We start from the raw sequence: 24,580 nt of genomic DNA on the forward strand, positions 1-24,580 counted from the left end.
AATAGTCGATACCAATGCACTAGTTACTGAGCTTCGACGTGTAATTAAAGTCCAGACGATCTGTTTGAAGTGTTTTTGACATATTTTTTTACTTTAGAAATCAAAGTTATACTTTGGTAGTATCACTTTAAGAAGTTTCCTTCTGTAATCATAGGTGAGTTATATTTAATCGTGAATCAATGTGTTTTACCTGTGTTTTTCCTCTTTTTGCTGAACAGCAAATGAATACAGGAAATTCAGATTTAGAATTGAATTTTTCTTCGTAAACTCATGGAGGTAGGATTAGAACAGTAAACTTAACTTACCATTGGCATTGCAATTGGATTGTGTAGTGTAGTTGCCGGCGAATAATTTCTGAAGAAAAACACATTGTTGATAACAAAAAAGGAATACCAACTTAGGTCTCTAACTTACGCAGTGTGTATCACACTGACTGTGTGTTTAGATGGCTACCAACTGTTGTTGTTATTGTGTTTTTATATTTATTTAACTCATCGACATGGAGGATTTTTTCCTCTGATCTGATCCTTATTTATCATGGTACCTAAACTAAATTAAAATTTCTCAGCAGTGAAATCTGTCTTTATTGATTTTGTAGCCCAGATTTCAAATGATCAAAACAAAGTGTCAACAAAAGCGAGAAAAGTATGCCATTTTCAGTTACGTACAGTTACGTACAGTTTAGTTGCGATAATGTAACCCTTGTGCCGAATTGAAGTGGTCGTGGACTCTGTTGACAATGCTGTCGCTGGAGTTCCATGCCATAGACGCCTTTACAGTAACACTATTCAAACTGAAACGAAAGTGAAAATATACTTTTTTGTACGTATTTGAGGATATCTTTCCTACTTCACTTTGACATTGTTATGTGTTTCAGAAAATACTATAAAAAAAAGATTTGTTTTATTCGTAAACGTAAACTAATTTTAATATTTATATTTTCCTGTTTGTAGATAAACAGAGTAGCATGTCAGGTTTGACCAATGTCCACTCGGCGTAGACACACACCAGAGACTGGTTGGGATCAGCAGCCGTATCTTTCACAGAATAATTGGACAGTAACCACCCACAACGTTGAGAAGGAGAAAAGTCAGGCCTCAGTGCCGTTTGAGCAAGAGATGACGTGCCGAGATAGAACACAGGAGTTCAGCTCGGCTATCAAGTCAATACAGTCAAGACAAGTACGTGATAAAAAATGCTGAGTGACAACTATTCTTTGTGTGGAAACTTGTAGTTAAAAATGTGGCACTGAATGAAAATATTTTCAGTCATTTTGTTTTTATAATATAAGCATTCTCCCTGAAAGGAACACGTTGCCTTGGATCGGACGAGTTGGTCTATAAAAAGCGTTTGTAACCATTTTTTTATAAAATGCTTATGGTTAGAAAGGTGTTTTAAAAGTAGAATACAATGATCCACATAAGTTTGCCTCGAAATTGCGAGGTGTGCGAACCAACACGGTCGGCCATTTATGGGAGGTAAAATGTTGACTCCCATAAATGGCCGACCGTGTTAGTCGACGAGGTAAAAGGAAAATCGTGCAATTTCGAGGCATGTTTGTGTGTGGATCATTGTATTCTACTTTTACAACATCTTTTTACCCATGTGCATTTCATAATAAACGGTTACACACGCTTTTCAAAGACCAGGCAACGTGTTCCTTTAACTCATGTTCCATGGTTAACTAAACCTAGTCTTCCACTCTTCCTCAACTCAGCTAACTGCCACCACCAAGTCTGCTGGCCCTTTTCGAAAGCCTGGATTTGACCATTTCGTGTGCTTTGGGTATACACGCTCAGGGCTTTAGACGACATTTCCTGTTTATATCTTTTTCCTTTCAGGGCAATGGAGTTGCACAGGGTAGAAGACCGGCTTCCAGGACACATCAGCATACAGAGTTCATGTTAATAGCTAAGTATGTATTATGCATTATGTATTCCACTCAGTTGGTTTTGTTTAAAAAAAGTGATAGTGAATCATGTAGGGAGGGAAATCTTTGCATTATTGCTCAGCCAAGAGTACAGAGAGAGACTTTAAACTCTAGGTGGCAGCAAACATACCAGGTAGATTATCATAGACATTTTCGCAAATACTCTGGCGCGTGCATAAAGCTTGGAAATAGGTGCATTGTGGTCTAGCTGGTGATCAAGTTTAATTCATACATGTAGCTATCCTACAATGCACCTCATTCAACAGTTTGTGCTTGCGCAATGGTATTTGCAAAATAGTCTAATTGTTTTGTAGTTCTGAGCATGCACACATTACCAAGAACACTGGATTTACTTGGTAGATCTAATGCCACCTAAGTGTCACCAAAAGTCTCCCGCTAAATGGACTAAGACTGTAAGAGCGTCAAGTAAAAGACAAGTTGTATTCTGACCATGTCGTCCTGACTTACCAGGTACGTGTAAATGTCCATTGTTTACGTAGTTCTGAGCAATGGATTTTACCTGGTAAGTCTGCTGCCACCAAGCATCCCAAAAGTCCCCTAATGATGAACAATGGAATGTATGTAGCAAAGAGTTATGACAAAATTGTGTGAGGCAATAACACAGTGAAAGCCTGACTGATATTGAAATGAATTAGTTTATCAAATTTAAGTAAAGGAGATACCAAAACAAACAAGTCTGGTAAAACCTTAACTGGCCATAAAGTTAGTGAAAAGGAGATGAGTTTGGTTTTATTTTGGGTTGGAGTATAACACAGTTCAATAGCATCAGCGTAGAGCAGTTAGTTTTGCCATTTCAGAGGTGATCATTTGATAGAGGTTTTCATGAGTTTGTTTGACTTTACACAAAGACTATGATGACCGGGTTTGAATTACAAACCATTAGGAATTTGTCGGCAGTGATCTCACGTTAAGCTGCACGCTTAATCAACAACAGGTGCTTCTTGTATCTGTTTCAATATTGACCGATACTTGATCATCCCTAATAGTAATAGTACAAAACAAATTGTTGAACTTTTATTACTGACAATTAGGGGGCTTTAGGGAGATTTGTTTCATGGCCTTTCAATCTTCATTTGCAATAACCTTTGAGTGTTAATGTCACCAGTTGGAGGCAATGCAAAATATCACAGTCGTAACAGTCTTGTGGTACATACACACAAACAACTTTCACATAATACAATACGTGTGTGCTGCCACCACTTGCTTCATAGTGGCATTGCAGTGTATTGACCATCAAGGAACAGGGCACTGACTGCTACTAGGCTCAATGGAGCAATCCTCTCCCAAATACTTGTCACCAAGAAAGGTTTTATGCTAATAATTATTTAGAGTAATTACCAATAGTGTCCACTGCCTTTAAGTGCACACATGTACTTGTATCTCCCTGGACAGTCTTTACTCTTTGTTAAACTTTGTTCTTTCTTTTTGTTTTGATTTCCAGGCAAATTGGGAAAGACATCACAAACACATTTACAAAGCTAGAGAAATTAACAATATGTAAGTATACAAGTGTACATGTTCGTTTTATCATTTAAATTATGCAGACTGAAAATTTAAAACATCAGTGCCACACTTATTGAAGCTGTTTAAAGCAGAAAAAGTAGCTAAGCACAAACAAATTATGCTTTCCATATTAAGGTGACTAGTTAAAATACCAAGCAACAACCGCAGATAAAGCTGTGACAGCTGCTAATGCTGGCGCAGTGCCATCACCCTTAATTCAGTCAAAATTAAAGACTTTTTTTTTTACCCAAGTTATTCTGACTATGTCAAATCAACTCACTAATGCTAGGATGTTGTTCATACATTGTAGATGACACTATTTTCTATTTATGAAAGCAATGACTGTAAAAGCATCTGTAAAGAAGATATAAGAGAATAACTTAATAATGCTTTTTAAAGACAGTAATACTTTTAAAAGCGAGAGTCTTGTTAGTATGTGTAAGAAGTCTCAACTGTATACAACCTGTTCAGATTATGTTTTAAAAACTTGCTTTTATAGTGCTTTTTATTAGTGAATTTGTTCAAAACATATTGACATAAAGGGCTCGAGGGGACAGGAAATATTAATTGGCTTTTTTCAATCTACATTAAATTTACCATTGAATTTGTACCCCCCCCCAAAAAAAAAAAAAAAATACAAAATAAGTTAACTACCAGTTGAATAGTTTCATTTATGTATGGCCTATTTGAATCACAATGTAGATTATCACAATTTAAACAAAAGTAAAGAAAATATCTATGATGGTTGTTAGTATTTAAGATGTCTGTCTAGTGGTATTCTGGAAGATGATCTTTGGATGGTTCGCACATCATTGTTAGAGCTTGTGAAATTAAATTAATTGTGAATTGTGATATATAAGGAGTTTTGTCTCAAAAAAGCATTATGATGTAATTTTTAATATACATACAAATGTACATGCAGTGCTTTTGGATTAAGGAAGGTATGATATTTTAGCATCCTTCTGTGAACTTCTTCTCATCGTTTTAAAAATATGAACAAAACAGGAAAATACTTTGTATTCAAAACGGTTGCATTTCATCAAATACAAAGCTTTCAATTCCTTTGGGCCTCACAAAATAATGAAGGAATTATGATACAGGGATCTTTTCTCAACCTACAGGTTCATAAAAAGCTATGATACAAACATGTCAACAATTTTGTTTTCATGTCAAACAATTTTTTTAAAAACTTATCACTGAATCAAATCCCAGCTTTCATTCCAGATCCTTATTTAACTGAAATCTATTTTTTCCACCAACTGCAACCACCTGGGATACATGTATTAGGTTCAAAAATCTGAGTCACTTACACTGTAAAAACTTTATAGTTTACTAGTGTGATACTGAGCGGCACTAAATCCAAAACAAATTACAGTATGCGAATTCCCAGAGATGTACAAACATTATAAATCCCTACTGCTTTTAAATTGCACGCATAGTTTATTTTAAACAAATACTCTGTGACGTAAATCAGCTTTGTGAAATGAAAACGAAGAACAATTTTGGCTTGTCTTGTATAAAATGTAGGTAGCCGAGTTGAGCTGAGGATAATGATATTTAATTTGTTGACTATGAGCATTGTTGCAACCCCCTTCTTTATTGAACAGCTCACCCTTTAGACTCATGAAGATGAATGTTTATTTTTATTTTCTGGACTGCAAACTGACCTATGTCGCGACCTGACATCCTTGATGAGAGATCAGAGAATTTGGAGTTTCAAATTAAAAGGGTGTTTGTTACTTTGATTGCATAGTCCGAACTGGTAATACAAACCATTCAAATATGAGTAAAATAAATAGGGCATTCACATAAATAGGGCAAATAGGGCATACAAATATCTCTTTATTGTAGTATTGATATTATGATTGAGCATCTGACACTTGTTGAAATGTCAAATTAGTTGCGTTGGTTCTTTTCTCAAAAGCCCCTAAATAACATCAGTTAATCTTATAATCTAAAATTAAATTTATTGTACTGAAAAGTCACCCAAATATCAGTAGATTTCTTTTGACGGGAAAATTTTTACCGAAATAGCCACATTTGAGAAAACAATGGATAATTTGATATTTTTGAACAAATAATATAAATTCAGACATGGCCTTTTTATGTTTGATGGAACTAAACACTCAGATTTGAAAACTGTTGAAATCACCCGTGGTGCCCCAATGACAACGACCAACAGGGTTGTGGGATAGTTGAGGTACGGTGAAATGAAGTGTTTGCCTTATTTTTCAATTTAAACTATCAATATTTCACTCAACTGAATGTTTAGTTCATCGATTTGAAACCTTTTTTGTGAGACGAGTAGGCTTTCAAAAATGTTCCTTCTAGACGAACTTAATTCCTTTCTTACTGTTCCAATTTCAAGTGTTTGTCTTGGGTTTTGGGGGTGGGTTTTTTTTTTTCACAAGAAAAACACAGAAACTCTTAAGAGATGGCAGTTATAATGTCAATGACCACAAACTAGATTGTGAATTCTTGTTATTTGTTTAACTGCACTAACGATTACCTGATTCATGAATATTTCTTACAAGGTTTTCCGTTTGTTTTGTTTTTGTGTTTTTGCACAGTGGCCAAGAGGAAATCTCTATTTGACGATAAATCGATCGAAATCCAGGAATTGACGTATATAATTAAACAAGATATCAACAGCCTTAACAAACAGATTGGTCAGCTACAACAGGTGAGTCATTGTAAACTATCTATTGAGCTGAAAAGTACAAGGTGTACCATTAACTTAAGGGTAGAGAACCTTGTACATGTACATGCAGTGGTTTTGTAACACGAACATTGTACTTTGTACCATTTTTGCACTGTAATGTTGTGCACTGATGAAAAACAAAACGCATCTTGTGGACATTTTTGTTTTCCTGTCTTTTGATTTGGCTACATGTACAAACGTAAGAAGGAATTATTGCAATACATGTCCATTTACTGTTATTCTTGAACCAGGAAAAGTGTTTAAGTGTTTTTATTGGCTAATGTACTGAGTAGAGTACAGTGTATGTTACATTTATCTTGTGCACATGTGTACATCAAATATTTTTTAAGGTGTGACATTTTTAACTTCAGCCTCCGGGCTACCTTTAAAGAAGTGATTGTGTCAATCCAAGTGAACTTTCAGTTTGGTAATTCAAACAATTTGATTTAAATAAATCACAAATATAAAATGTTTTGTTACCCTTTTAAAATGCTGTATGCATGCCATAAATATGTACAATGTATGATGGATTGTTAACTAAGATGTGATGATGTAAAAGTCAAAACTTGCATGAAAGTAAACGGCAAGCAAGGGGGATATTTTTAGCTCAATCCAACAATATTCAACCTACACACTATTATGCTATGCGCACTTGAACTTAAAGAATTGTTATGCTCTCAAAACGAGGCGTCGAAAAAAGATAAGAAAAATTTAAGTTCCCGGCAGCTGTCAATAACCCCTTTACCCAGGTGCAAGGGGTTCATGAGAAGTAGATTATTTCAATGCCCTGGAAAAGTATTTAAGATGACCTGGCTGACTGGAAGGTCATGAAAAGGTCGTGGAATATGAGCCATGTAAGCCACTGAATCCCTCTGTGGTATCAATCTGTTTGCTCATTTATACCTCTGTAATGCCACCCGGACTCTAAGAACAAAGATATCAGTTACTACTGTGAGTTGTGTGTAAACAAAGTGGGCGGATCTCAAGTAAGGGCACGCTGGCTTTAAAGGCCCTGGACACCTTTGGTCATTGTCAAAGAGCAGTTTTCTTACTTAACAAATCTGAGAACATTTTAGCTCAATCGGTTATCGAAGTTGCAAGAGAATAATAGAAAGAACACCCTTGTTGGACAAATTGGTACGCCTCAAGGTGCCTGAGAATGGCTTCAGGCCTGAATGAAGTCTTTCTCAGATTCAAATATTTGAGTGAGAAAATACCTTTTTCTCAAAAGCTACGTTACTTCTGAGGGAGTAATTTCTAACAATGTTTTAAAATATCAACAGCTCTCCGTTGCTCGTTACCATTCAAGCTTTTATGCTCGGTTAAAATTTTCTATCATTACCAAACTAGTCCGGTGGGGTGCCTCTAAAGGGAGGGTATACCTTTGGTAATTACTCCAAAACAACGTAAAGACAGTGGACATTATTGGTAATCACTCAAAATAATTATTAGCATAAAACCTTACTTGGTGAATAGTAATGGGGAGAGGTTGATAGTACATGTATAAAACATTGTGAGAAACGGCTCCCTCTGAAGTAATGTAGTTTTCAAGAAAGAAGTCATTTTACACGAATTTGATTTCGATACCTCAGATTTAGAAATTTAGGTCGCGAAATCAAGCATTTGAAAGCACACAACTTTATGTGACAAGGGTGTTTTGTTCTTTCATTAATACTCGCAACTTCGACAACCGAATGAGCTCAAATTTTCACAGGTTTGTTATTTTATGCATATGTTGAGATGCACCAAGTGTGAAGACTGGTCTTTGACAATTACCAATAGTGTCCATTGTCTTTAAAACTAACTTCATAAGAAGCACGGCAGCTGTTGATGAGAACTGATTCCCGCCAAAGGAATGTGGTTTGAGAGAAGGGGATTGAAAAAGAATTCAATCTGAGAACATTTCTGCATGAAACGTTTCTCTAACAGTGTATTCCAATTACGGATAATTCTTCCTGCGTGAATATAATAACTGCTCCAGATTTTCTGCAATATCTCAAACCTTTTGAAATGAAATTTTCACAGGTTAGTTTTGTTGTACATCTCCATTTGTATAGTTAAACAATCAGTTAGAAACCCAAAGGTATACCAGCGCCTTTAACCCAAAAGTATATGACAAGTTTATGAATTTTTGTAAACCTAATTTAAAATAAAAAAACTCTAACAAGTCTTAGGTCTCTATTACAATTTTTGTTATTCAGTTTACAAAAATTAATATACTTTCGTCTGGTGTTAGATATCCTTCACTTACATTCATTTATGAACCATATCAATCTATGCAAACAGTGACTACTCACACCTAATCCGCACTTGTTATTAGTAAACGCAAAAATTTTCTGTTTCGATACCTTTATTTCTTGGGTTGTTTTTTGGAAAACTCTGAATGATTTTGAATAGTTAGATCGGGCGATTCCTCAGGGTGTGCGATGTTCACAAAGCCCAAAAGTACAAGCACCGAGACGGGGAGAAGTTTCCTTTTCTTCCGGGGCATATTTACACACCCCCGGAAGATGTCTTTCGATTTTGCCTCAACTGTATCTCCATCAATAACTACTCTTTACAATGTGCATGATCTTACATTGCATGTTCCCTCCCAACCGATTTTTGAGAAGAAGAAAAATACAACAAAAGGATTTGAGGCTATTTATCTCGGATTGGCACTGTATAGCATTACAATGTACTTCCTGCCATTGTATCGAACACATGAATACCAGAATCAAATAAAAAAACCATCATACGATACCCGCGGGTTAAGAGCTACCATTACGTACTAAAATTACAACGTATTATGGGCAACTGAAAGGCACGATGTCGCCTAATCAGAAAATTGATTGTCCGGTTTTTATCAAATTTGCAAGCCGATAGGATTCGTAGAAGACGTATTGTGTCACTTTGTGGGTGGATGGAGACATGTTGACACTTTTTTTATTTTTTTGCACCACATGTGTAGGCGTTAAGGAGGGAGGGAGACTGTTGATTTTGTTCTTATCTAATAAAACTGATTTTCTTCACTGAAACTTTCAAGTGCTGTTTTCATATGTGTTATTATTTTTTAAAGACAGATGCCCATCAATCAAATCCTATCAGAACTTGAGATATAATTTCACCTTGCAATATATTTCATCTCTCTCTTTCTCTCACTTTCGTTTTGTATCAAAGGTTGTCCGGCAGAGAAATTCCCAAAATGGACGCCATATGCAAACACATTCCAATACAGTGGTATTGGCCCTGCAATCCAAACTGGCCAACATGTCCAATGACTTCAAGACAGTACTGGAAGTCCGAACACAGGTAAACAACAACAACAACAACAGCACAACGACACTCTAGAACATGATCTTGTTACCGATTGGCATGACTAATGATTCTTGTTTAGTAGCAACAATAGGGCCAGTTAGTTGCTCTTAATTAAAGCTTTCACTATTTAGCATCCAAGTCCGTTAAAAACTAAACCAAAACTGAAGTTAAAAGAAACTTTGTGCAGCTCTGGAGTAACCAACTGAAAAGAGCACATTTAGCAAAAACAATATGTTGGTGTGGATTCTGGATGACATTAAACTTTCACTTCTAAGGGCAATCTCAAGGCATCCAAACAGATCCATATTTTTTTCAATCAGCGTAATCGCTTTCTCTCTCATTTCCCCTCGGTTCTTATTCCCAAAATTCTGAAACTCCTTTGTGTTCCGTTAATAGAATTTGAAAGATCAGAAGGACAGGAGAGAGCAGTTCTCACAAGGTCCAATCGCCTCAAGTCTGCCACCATCTGCCATGAGTGCCTCCGGTAAGTGACTCATCAAGGAGAACGTGTTTACAAGTTATAAAGTTCACCGTGAGCCAAAGGTTACGATGACAGGGATTCCACGAGGTGCTTTGCAGAGAATCCATAATGGACACTGCCAATTAATTAAGAAACTTCACTTTTTACAGATTGTTTTGTCACTGTCCAGAGTTTTGTTTCTTTAATAAACACGATGATTGACACTGGCCACAATTCTCTTTTCGCGTTGGCTTTTGATTGAAGGCTTTCATTACAGAATGCCCCGCTTGGATGTTGATGTCCATTCTGCATGGAACTCTAGTGTATTGAATAGGCAGAGGAGTGTATTTTTGTATTCAGAAAATACGATGCATACTTTTATTAAAATCAAGAGTCAATGCCCCCAACCTAATATAATACATGCATTGTACATGTTAAGTATGAAAGTGTACATTTCTATAAAGCCACTATTGAAAAATTAATAACTGTTCCATTTTACTATGCTCATTTATCCAATGAAAAGATCACTGACCTGCCAACAAGTTTAGTTACACTTCATAGTGTTATACCTAGTCATATGGTGTGACCTCTTGGGACTTTTCTTACCATTTTGTCATTGAAAGTGATCTCTCCTCTACTCCCTTCATTAAAAAGTCACACAGAGCCCAGAACGTCCCATCTAGTCATATGGCGTGACCTCTTGGGACTTATCTTACCATTTCTCTACTCCCTTCATTAAAAAGTCACATGGACCCTAGAACGTCCCATGTAGTCATATGGCGTGACCTCTTGGGACTTATCTTACCATTTCTCTACTCCCTTCATTAAATAGTCACATGGACCCTAGAACATCCCATCTAGTCATATGGCGTAACCTCTTGGGACTTATCTTACCATTTCTCTACTCCCTTCATTAAAAAGTCACATGGACCCTAGAACGTCCCATCTAGTCATATGGCGTGACCTCTTGGGACTTATCTTACCATTTCTCTACTCCCTTCATTAAAAAGTCACATGGACCCTAGAACGTCCCATCTAGTCATATGGCGTGACCTCTTGGGACTTTTGTGACCATTTGTCATCAAAGTGATCTTTTCTTTCCCTCCTTAACTAAAAAGTCACTCAGACCCAACTAAGAAGAAATGTCCTGCTATGTTTTTGTTTGTAGGGGGTTCTGTCCTTCTTCAAGAGGAGCAGAAGAATGACTTTGCCATCGACATGAGCTCTATGGACGGCCCACGACACCGCACCCAGCAGATGGCCATGGTGGAAGAACAAGACAACTATGTGAAGAATAGAGAAGAGACGATGCACAGCATTGAGAGTACGATAGTGGAGCTCAGTAGTATATTCCAGCAGCTGGCACATATGGTGAAGGAACAAGAAGAACAAGTCCAAAGGTTTGTTTAGTCTGCTTGTGTTATTTTGTTTTTTTGTTTTTTTGCCCTGACAAAATGTACATTGTATGACCCATACACAGGCAGAGGTGTGATGTGTGTTTAGTCCGTTTTGTTACTCGCTGATATCATATATATTTGTGTGTAGAATTCAAACTGCTTCTAGCCACCTGGCCAGCTTGGTGGTCTAGTAGTAAAACATCTGCTCCAGCCTAGCAAAGGTCATGGGTTTGAATCCCACCCAGGTGATTTGCGTGTGGATTCTGTATTCACGGAACTTAGAAAAGTACCAAGTGTACAGTGCTGAATACACATCGGTGTAAGGGTGAAAACAAATTGTACTTTTGTTTTTGTTATTTTGTTGGTGTTTTGGTTTTTGCCATCAACCAGACGTGTGCTGTGTTCTTGTATGTGAATGTCAATCCAACTCACCTAATGACGAGTATTAATACATGACGATGGCACAGCCACGACCATGGCTACAATTTTAGTTGTAAAGACACCAAAGTGAACAACGGATAGTTATTGACTAACTCTTTGCAGATCTTGTATTTGACAAACTCATGCACTTTCTATCCAACATTGACACGGAGATTGTTAATTGATATATTAATAAAATGGAGATAACTGCTACATCAGTGTTTTTCAAAGTGGGGGGGGGGTCTTTTATGCAATGAAACAATATACCACAAAAATGTTGTTCTCTGTTCAACTTGGACCCCACGGAGGAATTCTGTAGAAAAGGGAATACGAGAACAACAATAGCAGGACAAACCTGATCTGTAAGGATAGAAGATGGGTGTATTTGGAGTGCAATGTATGAAAATACTGACATACATGTATCAAGTTAAACCCCCTTCCCCCTCCGTAAAAAGGGAAACCTTTTTTGTTCACTTGTTCAAGACAAGTCCAACATATTAACACAAAAATTAGTATACAATTCAAAAGTTCAATGTTTTGCAAATAAGGTTTTAGAGTTAAGAAATGGATTTATATGTAAATGGAAAACAAAAATGATTTTAAATGCCATATTATACTTTGCTAATGTGATTGCCTTAAGACCACAGAAAAGGAAATCACTTTGATTATACCGAAAAGGGACTTGACCCGAAACAAATCACCAGAATAAATGCCTTCCTTTTAAGATTACAGTGTCTTTGCTTTAATAGCAGCTGAGAGATTGGGTTTTAAGTACTGAAGCTTTACCTTTGACGTATGGACACAACAACATGTTCAGGGCTCGAATTTGGAGGGAAAAATCCACAAGACTACAGAGAATTTGTTACAAATCCAGAATCAAAGTCAAGAACTATCTACGCAGTTTCAGATTTAAGTTGTTTTTGGAACAAGCGCTAAGGGGAGATTTATCTCATTTTTCTTATCTCATTTTTCAATACTCAAGAAAATTGAAGCGGAAAGAAATTTTAATTGTGCAGTGAGGTACTATGATTCCAAAGGCACAAGAGCGCCAGATTTGTACGTTTGTAATTTCACTGACTCAACCCTAAAAGTATTGTCCTCTAGCCTGCGGTCCAGTGTTAAAGCCACTGGACACTATTTACTCAAAATAATTGTTAGCATAAAAAGCTACTTTGTAACGAGGAATGGAGAGCTGTTTATAAAACATTGTGACAAACGGCTCTATCTGAAGTAACAGAGTTTTCGAGAAAGAGGTAATTTCTCACTCGCATAATAAATTACCAAATTGAGCCCGAATTTTCACAGGTTTGTTATTTTATGCATATGTTGGGATACACCAAGTGAGAAGACTAGTCTTTGACAATTACCAAACGTGTTGATCACGTGCCTTTAATTTTGAGCCCTTGTAGTTGTTGCCGGGAGTCCCTCTTGACTCTTGCCTTGATTGATCTTGTACTACATACCTAGCTAAACGTTTTCACCGTGGCCAGGGGACTTGGTCTCTAGACCAGAACCTTTCAGCACTTAGTAAAGACAACTTGACATGCTGAACCTCTAGACGTTGATCAGAATAGACTGTTTGGGAGGGGAGATGGAGGGGGGGCTGGCTTTACAATACTCTATCCATCAACGCTACAAGCAAGGAATACTAGGTTAACGATGCCATATCTGGGGTAGTTATGGTACCGGTAAATATATGTTTTGAAATATTGATAACATGCATTTTATATAGCGCTTAATACAGGGTTTATAAGCGCTGAAACATAAAAGGAATTAATGCACTAAATAAAGACCAAGATGTGTGCAGTAAAATAAAAATATAAAATTAAAAAAAGACATGTGAATAAAGCTAGGAGGATCATCTTGGATAGTTCATAATGAATTATTATGTAAAACCTTACTGACAAATCCAATTAACTTGAGAAATATTAATGTATATGCTGAGTGGTGTTTTTTTTAGAATCTGATAGTATTTATCCTGCCTAGAAGGCAATTATCCTGCCAACATAAATGGAAATACATAATATGTGCACAATTATGAGCATATCCTGTGTGAATACACTTACATGTTTAAGATCAATTTAATGTACATGTCTAGGGAGACGGGTTTCATTTATTGCTGTTCTAAGAAAACCAATTGAATTTAGACAATGCCCACGCAGTGATGCTCGTGGCACTCAAATGTTATTACTTCTGATCACTGGGCCATTTAATTCATTCCTTAAAACATCTCATCTCCCTATGGGAGTATACAGCCTAAGCTAAGGTTAAATAGTAACCATGCGGATACAGTCATACATGTACGTATAAAATCCCTTTTGGGAGAAGTGTTGAATGTGAGAAAACCATCTGAACAGTATACTGTGTTATGTATCATTTTATAATCACTAGGCCCTACAAAAAGTCAGAACAAATATTTGCTTTTACAACCCAATCTATATTCATGTTGTCGCCACACACAAAAATAGTGTGATGATTTACGCAAAATTGGAGGATATGCACCAGAATGATTTTTAAAATGCATGCAAAGTTGTTGTTGAGGGTGTAGTCACAGAAGTAATCATTTGGAATGAACAGTGTACTCTTCTCGTCTTCAGTGCCTGTGTTGTCAAGTACGTTGAGCACTGAGCTATTTCATTTACAAAAGCCAGCTCTGCCCCTTACCAATTTACCCCTGGTTGAAGAGAAACAATTATAGTCAAATGTCTTGCTCCAGTACACAAGTGTCATGACTGGGATTCAAAACCCACACCAGTGTTGTAGTCGTGACCCAATAGTGCAAGACCAAGACCAAAACCCGATCGAGACCCGAAGGTCGGAAACCAAGACCACAGGGTAACGAGACCCAAGACCGACAAAACCGGTCTCGACACCTACAAAACTGACCCGCTCCCTGATGACTTAGCCACCAGAAGTTGAATCCGGTTCACTGGCTGCAACTACACAATGTTCAGCTGTGTAAAATAATTACAATATATTCTCCTTATCTTTCAGGATCGACAACAACATAGAGGACACGACCTTGAACGTGGAGGCAGCTCATGGGGAGATTCTCAAGTATTTCCAGTCGGTCACCTCAAACAGATGGCTCATGGTCAAGGTGTTCATTGTACTCATAGTCTTCTTTGTTATATTCGTCGTCTTCTTGGCCTGAGAAAGCTAAGAATAATATAATCTTTTGAACCATCAGAATCTCATAAACAACCCTCGACCCCACCCGCCTTTATCATTCAGACTCTATCCATGACTGGAACCATGTCAACATAGGCTGTTGGTCTTTGTGTCTCTTTAAACATGTTCACTACATGTACTCATCACCTTCTACGTTATTTTTGTCGTATTCTTGGCCTGAGAAAGCTAAGAGGTATTCCTTTGAACCATCAGAATCTTCAAAAACACCCCTGCCCCCACCTGCTTTTTTCATTCAGCAGGCCTGATTCTTCACGGAGGCAACAAAGGCGTTTGCCTCCAAGGAGTCTATGGACCCTGGCCATTGCCTTGGTGCCCTTGAAATGCTCTGACAGTAGAAGCTTACAATTTCCTCGTAGGGTGCCCTTTACCAAGGAGAAAACGCCTTGGTGTCCTTGCCCTTTCATAAACAGACTGATCCACGACTGGGGCCCATGCATGAAACACAGGCTGTTGCCCTGGGCTTGGTCTTTAGGTCCCATAGGCTCTTTGAGTTACTAATGGCATTGCCCTTGCGTCACAGGTTGTGGTTTAGACCATACATGCATAAATACAATTTCAGGCCATTTTTAAAAAAGATTTTGAGAATTTAAAAGGACAACTGTCTTTGTATTTTTTCATTGTCTCATTCTGCTTACTTCCAGATCCCCCACCCCCATTCCCAAGTGTTTTGTTGTTTTAAACTGTTATTTGTTATGTTATCATGTAGAATATTTTAAATAATATATTATTAAAATTTAGGGATTGCAATGGCAGGGAATCTTGTGGGCTAATATAATGACTTCAGCTTACTCATAAATGTGGAAGGAAAACAAGAAAAGCTCATAATTCCACACTACCCACCACCTGTGTACAAGCGTACTGGCAACAGACAGCCAGAGACAAAACAGAAGTTGTTGACTTCTGTCGAACAGTGTTTCATTAAAGGGAAGGCATACGTTTGGTTATCACTCCTAAATTTAATGGCATTAAGCATTTACTTGGTTTGAAGCCTACAGCAACTTTCGATAGTATAAAGCTTTGTGAGAAACATTTCACTTTAAAGTCATGTGGTATTGTAAAAAGATGTCAGTTTTAATGCCCCGATGGTTGAATCTGGGAAGAGTAATTATCCGTAATTCTTCTCAGATTGTGTATTCCTATTAGGGGTTATTCTTCCTGCATGGACATAATCGCTCCGGATTTTCGGCGATATCTAAAAACCTGACCACCTTTTGAAATGAAATTATCACACATTAGTTTTATTGTATACATCTACGTTTATATAATATTAAAAAAATCGAACGATTCCAAAAACCAAAGGTATACTCTTACTTCTTGAGCAATTGTGGTCAGTTTTGTTGGTGTTGTTTAACATCTGGTGGCTGGTCAGTTTTGTTGGTGTTGTTTAACATCTGGTGGCTGCACCTGGTGCAGACCGAACACTGGTCAATTTCCTTCAGGTTTTTGTTTAGATTACTTTAGTCTTATCAAATCCTCGATACCCTAATCCTTCACTTGGTGTCCCATTACAAAGCCCCACGAAGACAGTCATCAGATGTAGCTAAGAGGACAAGTAATTGGTTTTTCTGTTTCATTAATCATTCCATGCAGTGTCGTTGTTTTGTATAAATCTTTGCGGTTAGACCTACAAATCTAAGTAAATAGATTTGTTCAGTCAGCGCGTGCAAAGAGATCATGTAATTCAGTGTGGTTTACATTGTCCCCAAATGGGACAGTGTTCTTTATGGGGCTTGTTATCTTGTTCATGAAACCTTACACATATCGTGAAAGTGATGGGTCAAATGAGTTTGACTGGTGGTTGCTGCGGACATTTGGTGTTTTATCGCTACGTAGCATGTATGCTATGTACGAAGTGTGTGGGCCTGAGAAGAAAAAAAAGAATTCCACATAATGTCATGACTAGAGTGGGACTTAAACCCAGGGCCTCCGAATTAACGTGCCGGCCCTTGACCAACTGAGCTATCTAAGCCTTTTGTTGACGGTCTCTCTAATTTGCCAATTTCTTTGGTCGGGGGTGTCATAACAACTTGTTTTTTGTGGTGTGTTTTGGTGTTTTAATTTCCGTTCATTGAAGTCTTGTTTTAGAAACCATTCAAAATTGAGATGTAAAATGGGAACACGTGCAGGTGCAGAGGGTAATGAATATTAAGTCACTTTGCCTAGTAGTCTGTTTGTTCGGTTTACCTATGCCTTCAAAAGCATTGAGATTGAGTTGTCAAAATATTATGATGCCAGTAAATGAAATGCACAAACTGATAATTTGATTAGAATTCCCAATTGGTACAACTTTCATGCAAACCATTGGTATAATCTGTTAAAAAAATTCATTGGAAAAACGGGTTTTGTGAAAAACATCAACAGTGTTTACAAGTTTTGCGGACATGTTCAAACACTAGGCTGATCAGGTAATTTAGATCAGAGCCTAAACTCAAATACTGTGCGAACACAATGTTGTTTTTGAAGATCTACAAATACCGTATTTCCGACTTCCAAGTCAAAGTGAGCTTTCAGGAAACCAGACCTTTTTTTCGATAAAAAAAACCTCTTGTGCATACATACATGTCTCATAGGAAAAACAGGTTCTGTTATAAACATTGACAATGTTATAAACATTGACAATGTTTACATGTTCAAAAACATTACTGATCTGGCAATTTACATCTGAGCCTATACTCAAACACAATGTTGTTTTTGAAGATCTACAAATACCTTATTTCCGACTATACAGCCTAGTTTGTATTTAAAGGCTTAACTTGGGTGTCAGTCAACTTCAGATTTTGGCGAGCTCAAAGGTAGTCAACAACCTAAAGTTCAAATGTTGGTCCTTTGGTAGCTAACTATTGGTGGTACTTTTGCACAATGCACATAATTATACCTCGCCTTTAACACAAATCAGATCCTGTATGTATTAACTATCCATCAAGGCTTAATAAGGGAAATATCGAGCCCCCCCCCCCCCCCCCCCCACACACAAACCCCTCAAAAGAATAAATCATTTTGATTCCAAGCTGTGGTCAGTCCAAGTGTAATTAAATTGCCCTTTCTGCAACTGTTTGTTTGGGTATGGTTTTTATGGTCAACATCCAAACACCGTTGGGAAGTCGCATTCAAATGTCAAATGAGAGCTGTTGAATAACTTGCCAGCCGGGATTTACTCCAGGAAGTTCGGCCTATCGGCACACATGCTTGTAGAGGTTGAAATTTCCTTGGGTTATTACATGCATTGAGATTTGTACAATTAATTTTCCAAATGTGCAGCTTGGCTCAGAGTGTTTTAATACACACTCACAGGCCTGACACACTCACAGGCCTGTATACTTCGTTTTTGAAAGGGCAAGGGCACCTAAGCTTTTTCTCCTTGGTAAATGGCACCCTATAAGGAAATTGTACCTTTCTAATGGAAAGGGCACCGAGGCAATGATCACGGAGCATGGAGGCAATCGCCTTTGTTGCCTCCGTGAAGTATTAGGCATGCACTTAAAAGCAGTACTGCTCAAGAGTTTCAAGAAATTTCATGTTGGATTATTTGGGTTGAATGTACAGTAGAACACCATTTATTTAGGTCTCGAGAACAGTCTCCCCATCGGAGCTCCAGGTCTCGGTCTCGGACTCCCAGGTCTCTAACACTACTGGTCATTGTGTTGATGGTTGCCAAACACACTAAGCCTGTTCAAATAGTCATGGATAGTACACATCGTACCTTCAATAGGTCATACATGTAATGGTGCCTCATGGGTCCCTGTAAACTGAACACCAATTGCAGTTTTGGGGGTGGTGTATGTTTATTGAAGATCAAAGTATGCTGTAAAGGGTAATGCATTATGAATCAATGTATAGCCATCTTCCAACCCCCATTCAAGTCGAGTGTAACCAAAAAGAGGCCAGAACTGCAAAATGATTTGATCCCTTCTAGGTGTTTAAATGTAATCTGTATTCAACATTTCTATTCCAGATTAGAATGTTATTATACCAGGGGTGGATTTCACGTTAAGACTAGTCTTATCTTGAGTTAGGACACGTTATTTGTCCTAACTTATGTGTAGAACTAGCCTTAAGTTTTTACTATCTCCTAACTCTTTGTGAAATCTTCCCAGGGCCGGTGGTACATGTACGATTAGACCTATCTTTATACCTGTATTGGTCGAATACATCATCTTTTACCATTGAGTACAAAGCCTTGTCAAACTTTATTTTTGAACTTTCATCTTTTTTTGCCTTTTGTACTTTTTGTTTATCCTTCTAATCTCCTTATTTCCAGCTGAATTAAAAAAAAAATTAACCCTTAATTAAAACATTTCAATGACTTAAAGTACAATTATTTGAAACTGTTGGGTGATTATTCTCTTCAGATGTCAATATTATTGTACAATAGGATGATGATCAGAATCAATGAATAGTATCTGAAATCTAGTCCGATAATTTCTTTTAGACTCTGATGATTTAATGTTGCAGATTTTATTTTTGTAAAGGTGTGTATAAAGATAGCCTGTATATAGATGCCAGTAAAGACCATTCTATATGGGACATTTGACATTCACATGGCTTGTACAGTGAATGTCTACTTTTCATTTGCACATTGGACATAGCTGTACAAAAGTGAATGTTCATTCACTGTATAAACCTATGTAAATGTCCAATGTCCAATATGAGACTAACTTTACTGTCACCATGTACAAGCGTGTTTGTTCATGTGATTATTTGACAACAAACTTTCACACCATGAATTCATTTGTGTGTGAGTTTGAAACGGTTCTTTTCAGAACCACCCCAACTCATTAGAGATAGTCATTACATGGTGTTACCACAAACCTTTCTATATAGTTTATATCCTCTTTGCCAAGTTCCCTTTACAGGAAGATCACCTAAACAAGCAAACAGCAGGTACTTTATATTAATTTTGGTTTTTTACCCATACACCGATGTGTGTTAGCACTGTATACTCAGTACTTTCCCGAGTCCTGTGAAAAAATATCACAGGCATGTTACTCGGGTGGGATTCGAACCCACGACCCTTGCAATTCTAGAGCAGTGTCTTACCAACTAGACTACCGAGGTTGCCCGGCAGCTAGAGGCAGACACTGGTCTAGAATTGCAAGGGTCGTGGGTTCGAATCCCACCCGAGTAACATGCCTGTGATATTTTTTCACAGGACTCGGGAAAGTACTGAGTATACAGTGCTAACACACATCGGTGTATGGGTAAAAACCAAAATTAATATTCTTTATCCCCGATGCAAATTTAACATCTATTAGGTACTTTATACTTGGGTTTCTGTGATAAAAACAATAGTCTTAAGTACAGTCACTTTTGGGAATCCAACTCTGGACTTTGCGCATTCTACACTAGGACCCAGTTTCATAAAGCTGTTAAAAACCGCTTAGCGAATCAATATGCTAAGCAAAAAAATGGATAGGGCATCAGTCACAACAATGTAAACTGTACAGACTTTTGGCTGGTAACCAGTTACTGCTGAGTAATATGTTCTGTGCTTAGCAAGTTGTTATGCTTATACTACAGGCTTTATGGAATTTTGGCACAGGTGGCCTTAAAGTTATGGTATCAGTGTTTCATTACTGTGGCTTTGAACAGGCATGCATTTTATCGGCTGATTTCTTCATATTTCCCCCTGCACACTGCCATAGAAAAGAGACTGTAAAAAATGGTGGACAGTTTTATCGCATTCGCAATAACAAAGTTGCTTGTCTCTTTAAAGGAATCGAACTTAAATGTTAATTTGTTTTGGCATAAAAAAAAGTTTAATCGGTATTTTCTTTTTCTTTATCTAATTATTTTATAATTATCACTATTACTTGTTTTTATCCATCTTACTCTCTAAAAGTTGGACTGAAATTCACTCTATTCGATTGAAAGTAGGGACAAAATCATCTGCAGTTGTTACTAAAGCTTCAAAGGATTGGATGGAACTTCAATCTAAAATTAGAGAGTACTTACTTCATACTCTTGGTCTTTATGTCCTGATTACAAGTGGATTTTACTTAGGAACTTTATTGTTTGCTATTTTACTGTTCATTTAAAAGGTTATACGGTTAAAGATGAATGAGATAAAGGGAGTCAAATGAAACAAACAATTAATTTAATAAGTTATGTTATACTTAAACCTATACCTTCAGCCAACTAGTCAAATTTTGTCTAACCTGGAGGCAAAAGCAAGCAAGCAAACAAACAAAACAGTCGGAAAAACCACATTGCTAGGCCACTGTTTGGTTAGAGTAAATTTGTACGACACCCAAACCCAACAGTGCACTCTTACTGTGTCCTCAAAAAGGCCAACTGCAACAATTGTAATGCATTGCAATAATTGCAGTGCGTCATGGACTAAGTACGGATTCAAGAGCAAACAAATAATAATAGTCAAGTTTGACGTAAAAATAGAGTTACTGCATTTTAGTATTACAAAAAGTTAATCGCTGCAGTTGACTAAAGAAAGACCCTATTGATTGATTAATGAAAACAAATTCAGGAAAATGAAACATCTTGTGTAAATACATCAAGATTGGGGGGGGGGGCGGCATACAAGATTTTAAGTCTCAGTTGAACACAAAAACCATCCTTGTAAATTTTGTACATTTTGTCCTTATTTTATTAATTTAAATGAATACGTGTGTATCACACACACACATAATTCTACAATTCTGTAAGTAGCTTCGTATCTATATCTGCTTAGGATTAAATAAAACTATTGTGATAACAAAAAATAATAATAAAAATATAATTGTCAATTTATATACTGTCCTTTGTGTCGGTCATGATTTACTATTTGTGTTCTCTGTATGTATTGTTCTTTGAGGATAAAGAAGTCAAATTTAAAAAAATTAAATATTTTTAAAATTTGACTTCTGTGTTTAGGTTGTTTTTTTGATTTCATGATTGGTTTTGAATGATTGGTTTTGAAAAAAAAACCGATTATTTTTCGAGACAAGTTTCTGTTGAGCAAACATTGATACCAGCCACAGCTGTACATAAGACATGACATTTTGGCTGGTAACAATATTCTGGTAAGCATAATGTTGTTGTGCTTACCTACTTTGTATGCTTTGTAAGCACCTCTGTGAAATTGGACATAGACCCACCCAAATTGCAGGTTAAAGTCACCTGGAAGTGGTATTTTGTCAATATAAAGCTTTTGTCACCAAAATATGTGTTTTGATGTGTGGAATATGAATAAACATTTAACTAAGGTTTTAAAAAATTAGTTTCCATGTTATTTACAAATTTGAAAAAAAAGCCCGACCCGAGAGGGCGCTGTTCGTGACGTCAATCGAGGCGCGATGAATCGCATGCAGTGCCAACACAACATAGTGACGCTTGGCGCAAGCTAAAACATGCCCTCAAAGTTTAAACAATACCTGATTTTTTTCACGTTTAGGCAAATGCTCCTTTAGGTTCGTTACGTCTTTCGTACCTTCTTCGACTTCCCAACTAGCTGGACAAATTATTGGGATGGCGTCATGTTTTAGAAAAGAACTGTTCTCTCCATGTCAAAATGTGTAGTGTATTCCGGATTCTCGAAGCACGACGGCTCGAAGTGTTTGCTGCACAGCGCTGGGAAAAGACGTCGGATCGGACAACTTGGCAAACTGACCAGCAGCAATACACCTGGTAGACATTGCCGGAAAAATGCAAAAAAAAACTGTTTCAAAACGTACAAACTCACGACTCGGACTTCGGAATGTATTTGCACGTACGTGTGTTCGATGTTCGATCGAGGCAAAGTCTTCCTCGATTGACGTCACAAAAGGGGTAGGCGGAGTCACCCCCGCACAACTTTATTTAATTTTTTAAACATATAAATCGTTAAAAACAATTACTCAAAAAATTATTTTATCGTTCAGGATTATATTCTAATGTTTGAAGAAGAAAAAAAGTATATTTCCAGGTGCCTTTAAACTATCACACTTAACTGAATAATGATAATCCACAAAATGTTCTATTTTAAAACATCTATAGGCCTACTTCAAGTACAAGTTTAAGAAGATACAATAAGAGTCGCTACTATGTATTTGTCTGTGGACAAGGGTCACCGAGAAGAAGAAGAAAAAAAGCATTTAAAAAGCAGGTCATATGTAGTGCTTGTAGTCTACAAAGACTACATACTCGGGTTTTGTTAGTCAAGATAAAGTCAATATCGTACAGAGATACTAATACTAATAATAACACAGCATTTTTAAAGCGCATCAAAGCATCCAAAGGTCATGAACAAGAAGACAAATTTCACTCGATTTCTTTATAGGCTAATCTGAAGAGATGGGTTTTGAGAGAATGTTGTAATCGTGAGATGTCATGTGTGTCCTTGAGATGTTGAGGCAGAGAGTTCCAGAGGCGGGGTGAAAAGTTACTGAATGCCCTTTTAATTGGTTGATGGAAACACATTTTGGGAAACTGAAACATCTTGTGTAAATACATCACGATTTGGGGAAACATCATACAGGATTTTAAGATATCGACTATTGCCTCTTCATATGTTTCACTCTTGCCTCTTGTTTCAATACTGATCATCTGTTGTCCGTTAATGCTCACTCTGAGCTCAGTAGAACAGGTACCCTCAGCTAAAAGGGATTGCCGCCAGCAATGTCTAAGTCTAAAGCACCATAGCCCATCAATTGCTCGACTATTAAAGGGATTGTATAGGTTTGGCTATTGGAACATGCACTGCTTGTTTCAATCCTGTAGAAGATGTATACCATAATTAACCAGTCTGTACATTTCATTTCAAAAGGTGTTGGCGTTTGTTAGAAACTGCTGAAAATCTAGAGCGGTTATGTACACGCAGGAAGAATAATCTGCAATTGGTATACACAATCTGAAAAGCGTAACTGCCTGTAGCGCTTCTCAGATTCAAATTTGTTGGGATAAAAAGTGATGTTGTTTCCAAAACCGCAGTACTTCAAAGTGAAAATTGCTCAAAAGGTATTTTACCATGATACAGCCCAAAGTTGGCTTCGGCTTTGGATTCGGCTTCAGGCTCCGTCCTCTCGTCTGAAACCCTGTGTGCGTATACGCAAAGCACGCGCAGTTGTCACAACAACGGCGGGGCCAAGCTAGCCTGAGCCGAATCCAAAGCCATATCCAGTCGTTTCGAAAAGGGCCTTTAGCTTCTCATGGTGTAAAGTTTCTTACAGTAGTTTGTATTGCCATTTATTTTCACAGAGTCTCTACCAAATGTATACAGACCCTTTAAAATTGTTTCTAAGCTGCATGGATTAGAAAGCGCTCCCCAGACCATACGATGGTTTGAGGCCGTGATTAGCCCGTGGAGAGTTATAGGAGAGCCCGGTTCACAATCTCCGTTGTGATAAATTTCATTGACAAACTACGTGTGGGCGATATGAGCTTATACAGACCCTTTAAAATTGTTTCTAAGCTGCATGGATTAGAAAGCGCTCCCCAGACCATACGATGGTTTGAGGCCTTGATTAGCCCGTGGAGAGTTATAGGAGAGCCCGGTTCACAATCTCCGTTGTGATAAATTTCATTGACAAACTACGTGTGGGCGATATGAGCTTGTTGCTTGGAACAGTGATGTATATTATACGGAATCTGAATCTGAATGCAGAACATAGAAACAAAACAAGTATCTTTTTTTACTGAGATATGTCATGGAGCTAATGCTCTCTGTAGTTTGAGTTAGAGTTGGATGC

At 37.4% G+C, this 24,580-nt stretch overlaps 1 protein-coding gene across 1 annotated transcript; it reads left to right on the forward strand.

Moving 5' to 3' along the window:
* Window positions 1-37: 37 nt before the first annotated feature.
* LOC117296748 (syntaxin-5-like) lies at window positions 38-15,189 on the forward strand. The gene is made up of 9 exons (XM_033779794.1): window positions 38-154; window positions 954-1,181; window positions 1,842-1,915; window positions 3,393-3,448; window positions 6,025-6,137; window positions 9,315-9,446; window positions 9,849-9,936; window positions 11,081-11,312; window positions 14,724-15,189. The coding sequence occupies exons 2-9, from the start codon at window positions 984-986 to the stop codon at window positions 14,881-14,883; spliced, it is 1,053 nt and encodes a 350-aa protein (XP_033635685.1). The 5' UTR covers window positions 38-154; window positions 954-983; the 3' UTR covers window positions 14,884-15,189.
* The last annotated feature ends 9,391 nt before the right edge of the window (window positions 15,190-24,580 follow it).

The sequence above is a fragment of the Asterias rubens genome, chromosome 1, assembly GCF_902459465.1.
Source record: "Asterias rubens chromosome 1, eAstRub1.3, whole genome shotgun sequence".
In the NCBI taxonomy this organism is placed as follows: Eukaryota; Metazoa; Echinodermata; class Asteroidea; order Forcipulatida; family Asteriidae; genus Asterias; species Asterias rubens.

Coding starts and splice junctions, on each gene's coding strand:
- LOC117296748 (XM_033779794.1), top strand. CDS start 984: ATGTCCACTCGGCGTAGACACACACCAGAGACTGGTTGGGATCAGCAG. Junction 9,937..11,080: donor ATCTGCCATGAGTGCCTCCG/GTAAGTGACTCA, acceptor TTTTGTTTGTAG/GGGGTTCTGTCCTTCTTCAA. Junction 11,313..14,723: donor CAAGAAGAACAAGTCCAAAG/GTTTGTTTAGTC, acceptor CTTATCTTTCAG/GATCGACAACAACATAGAGG.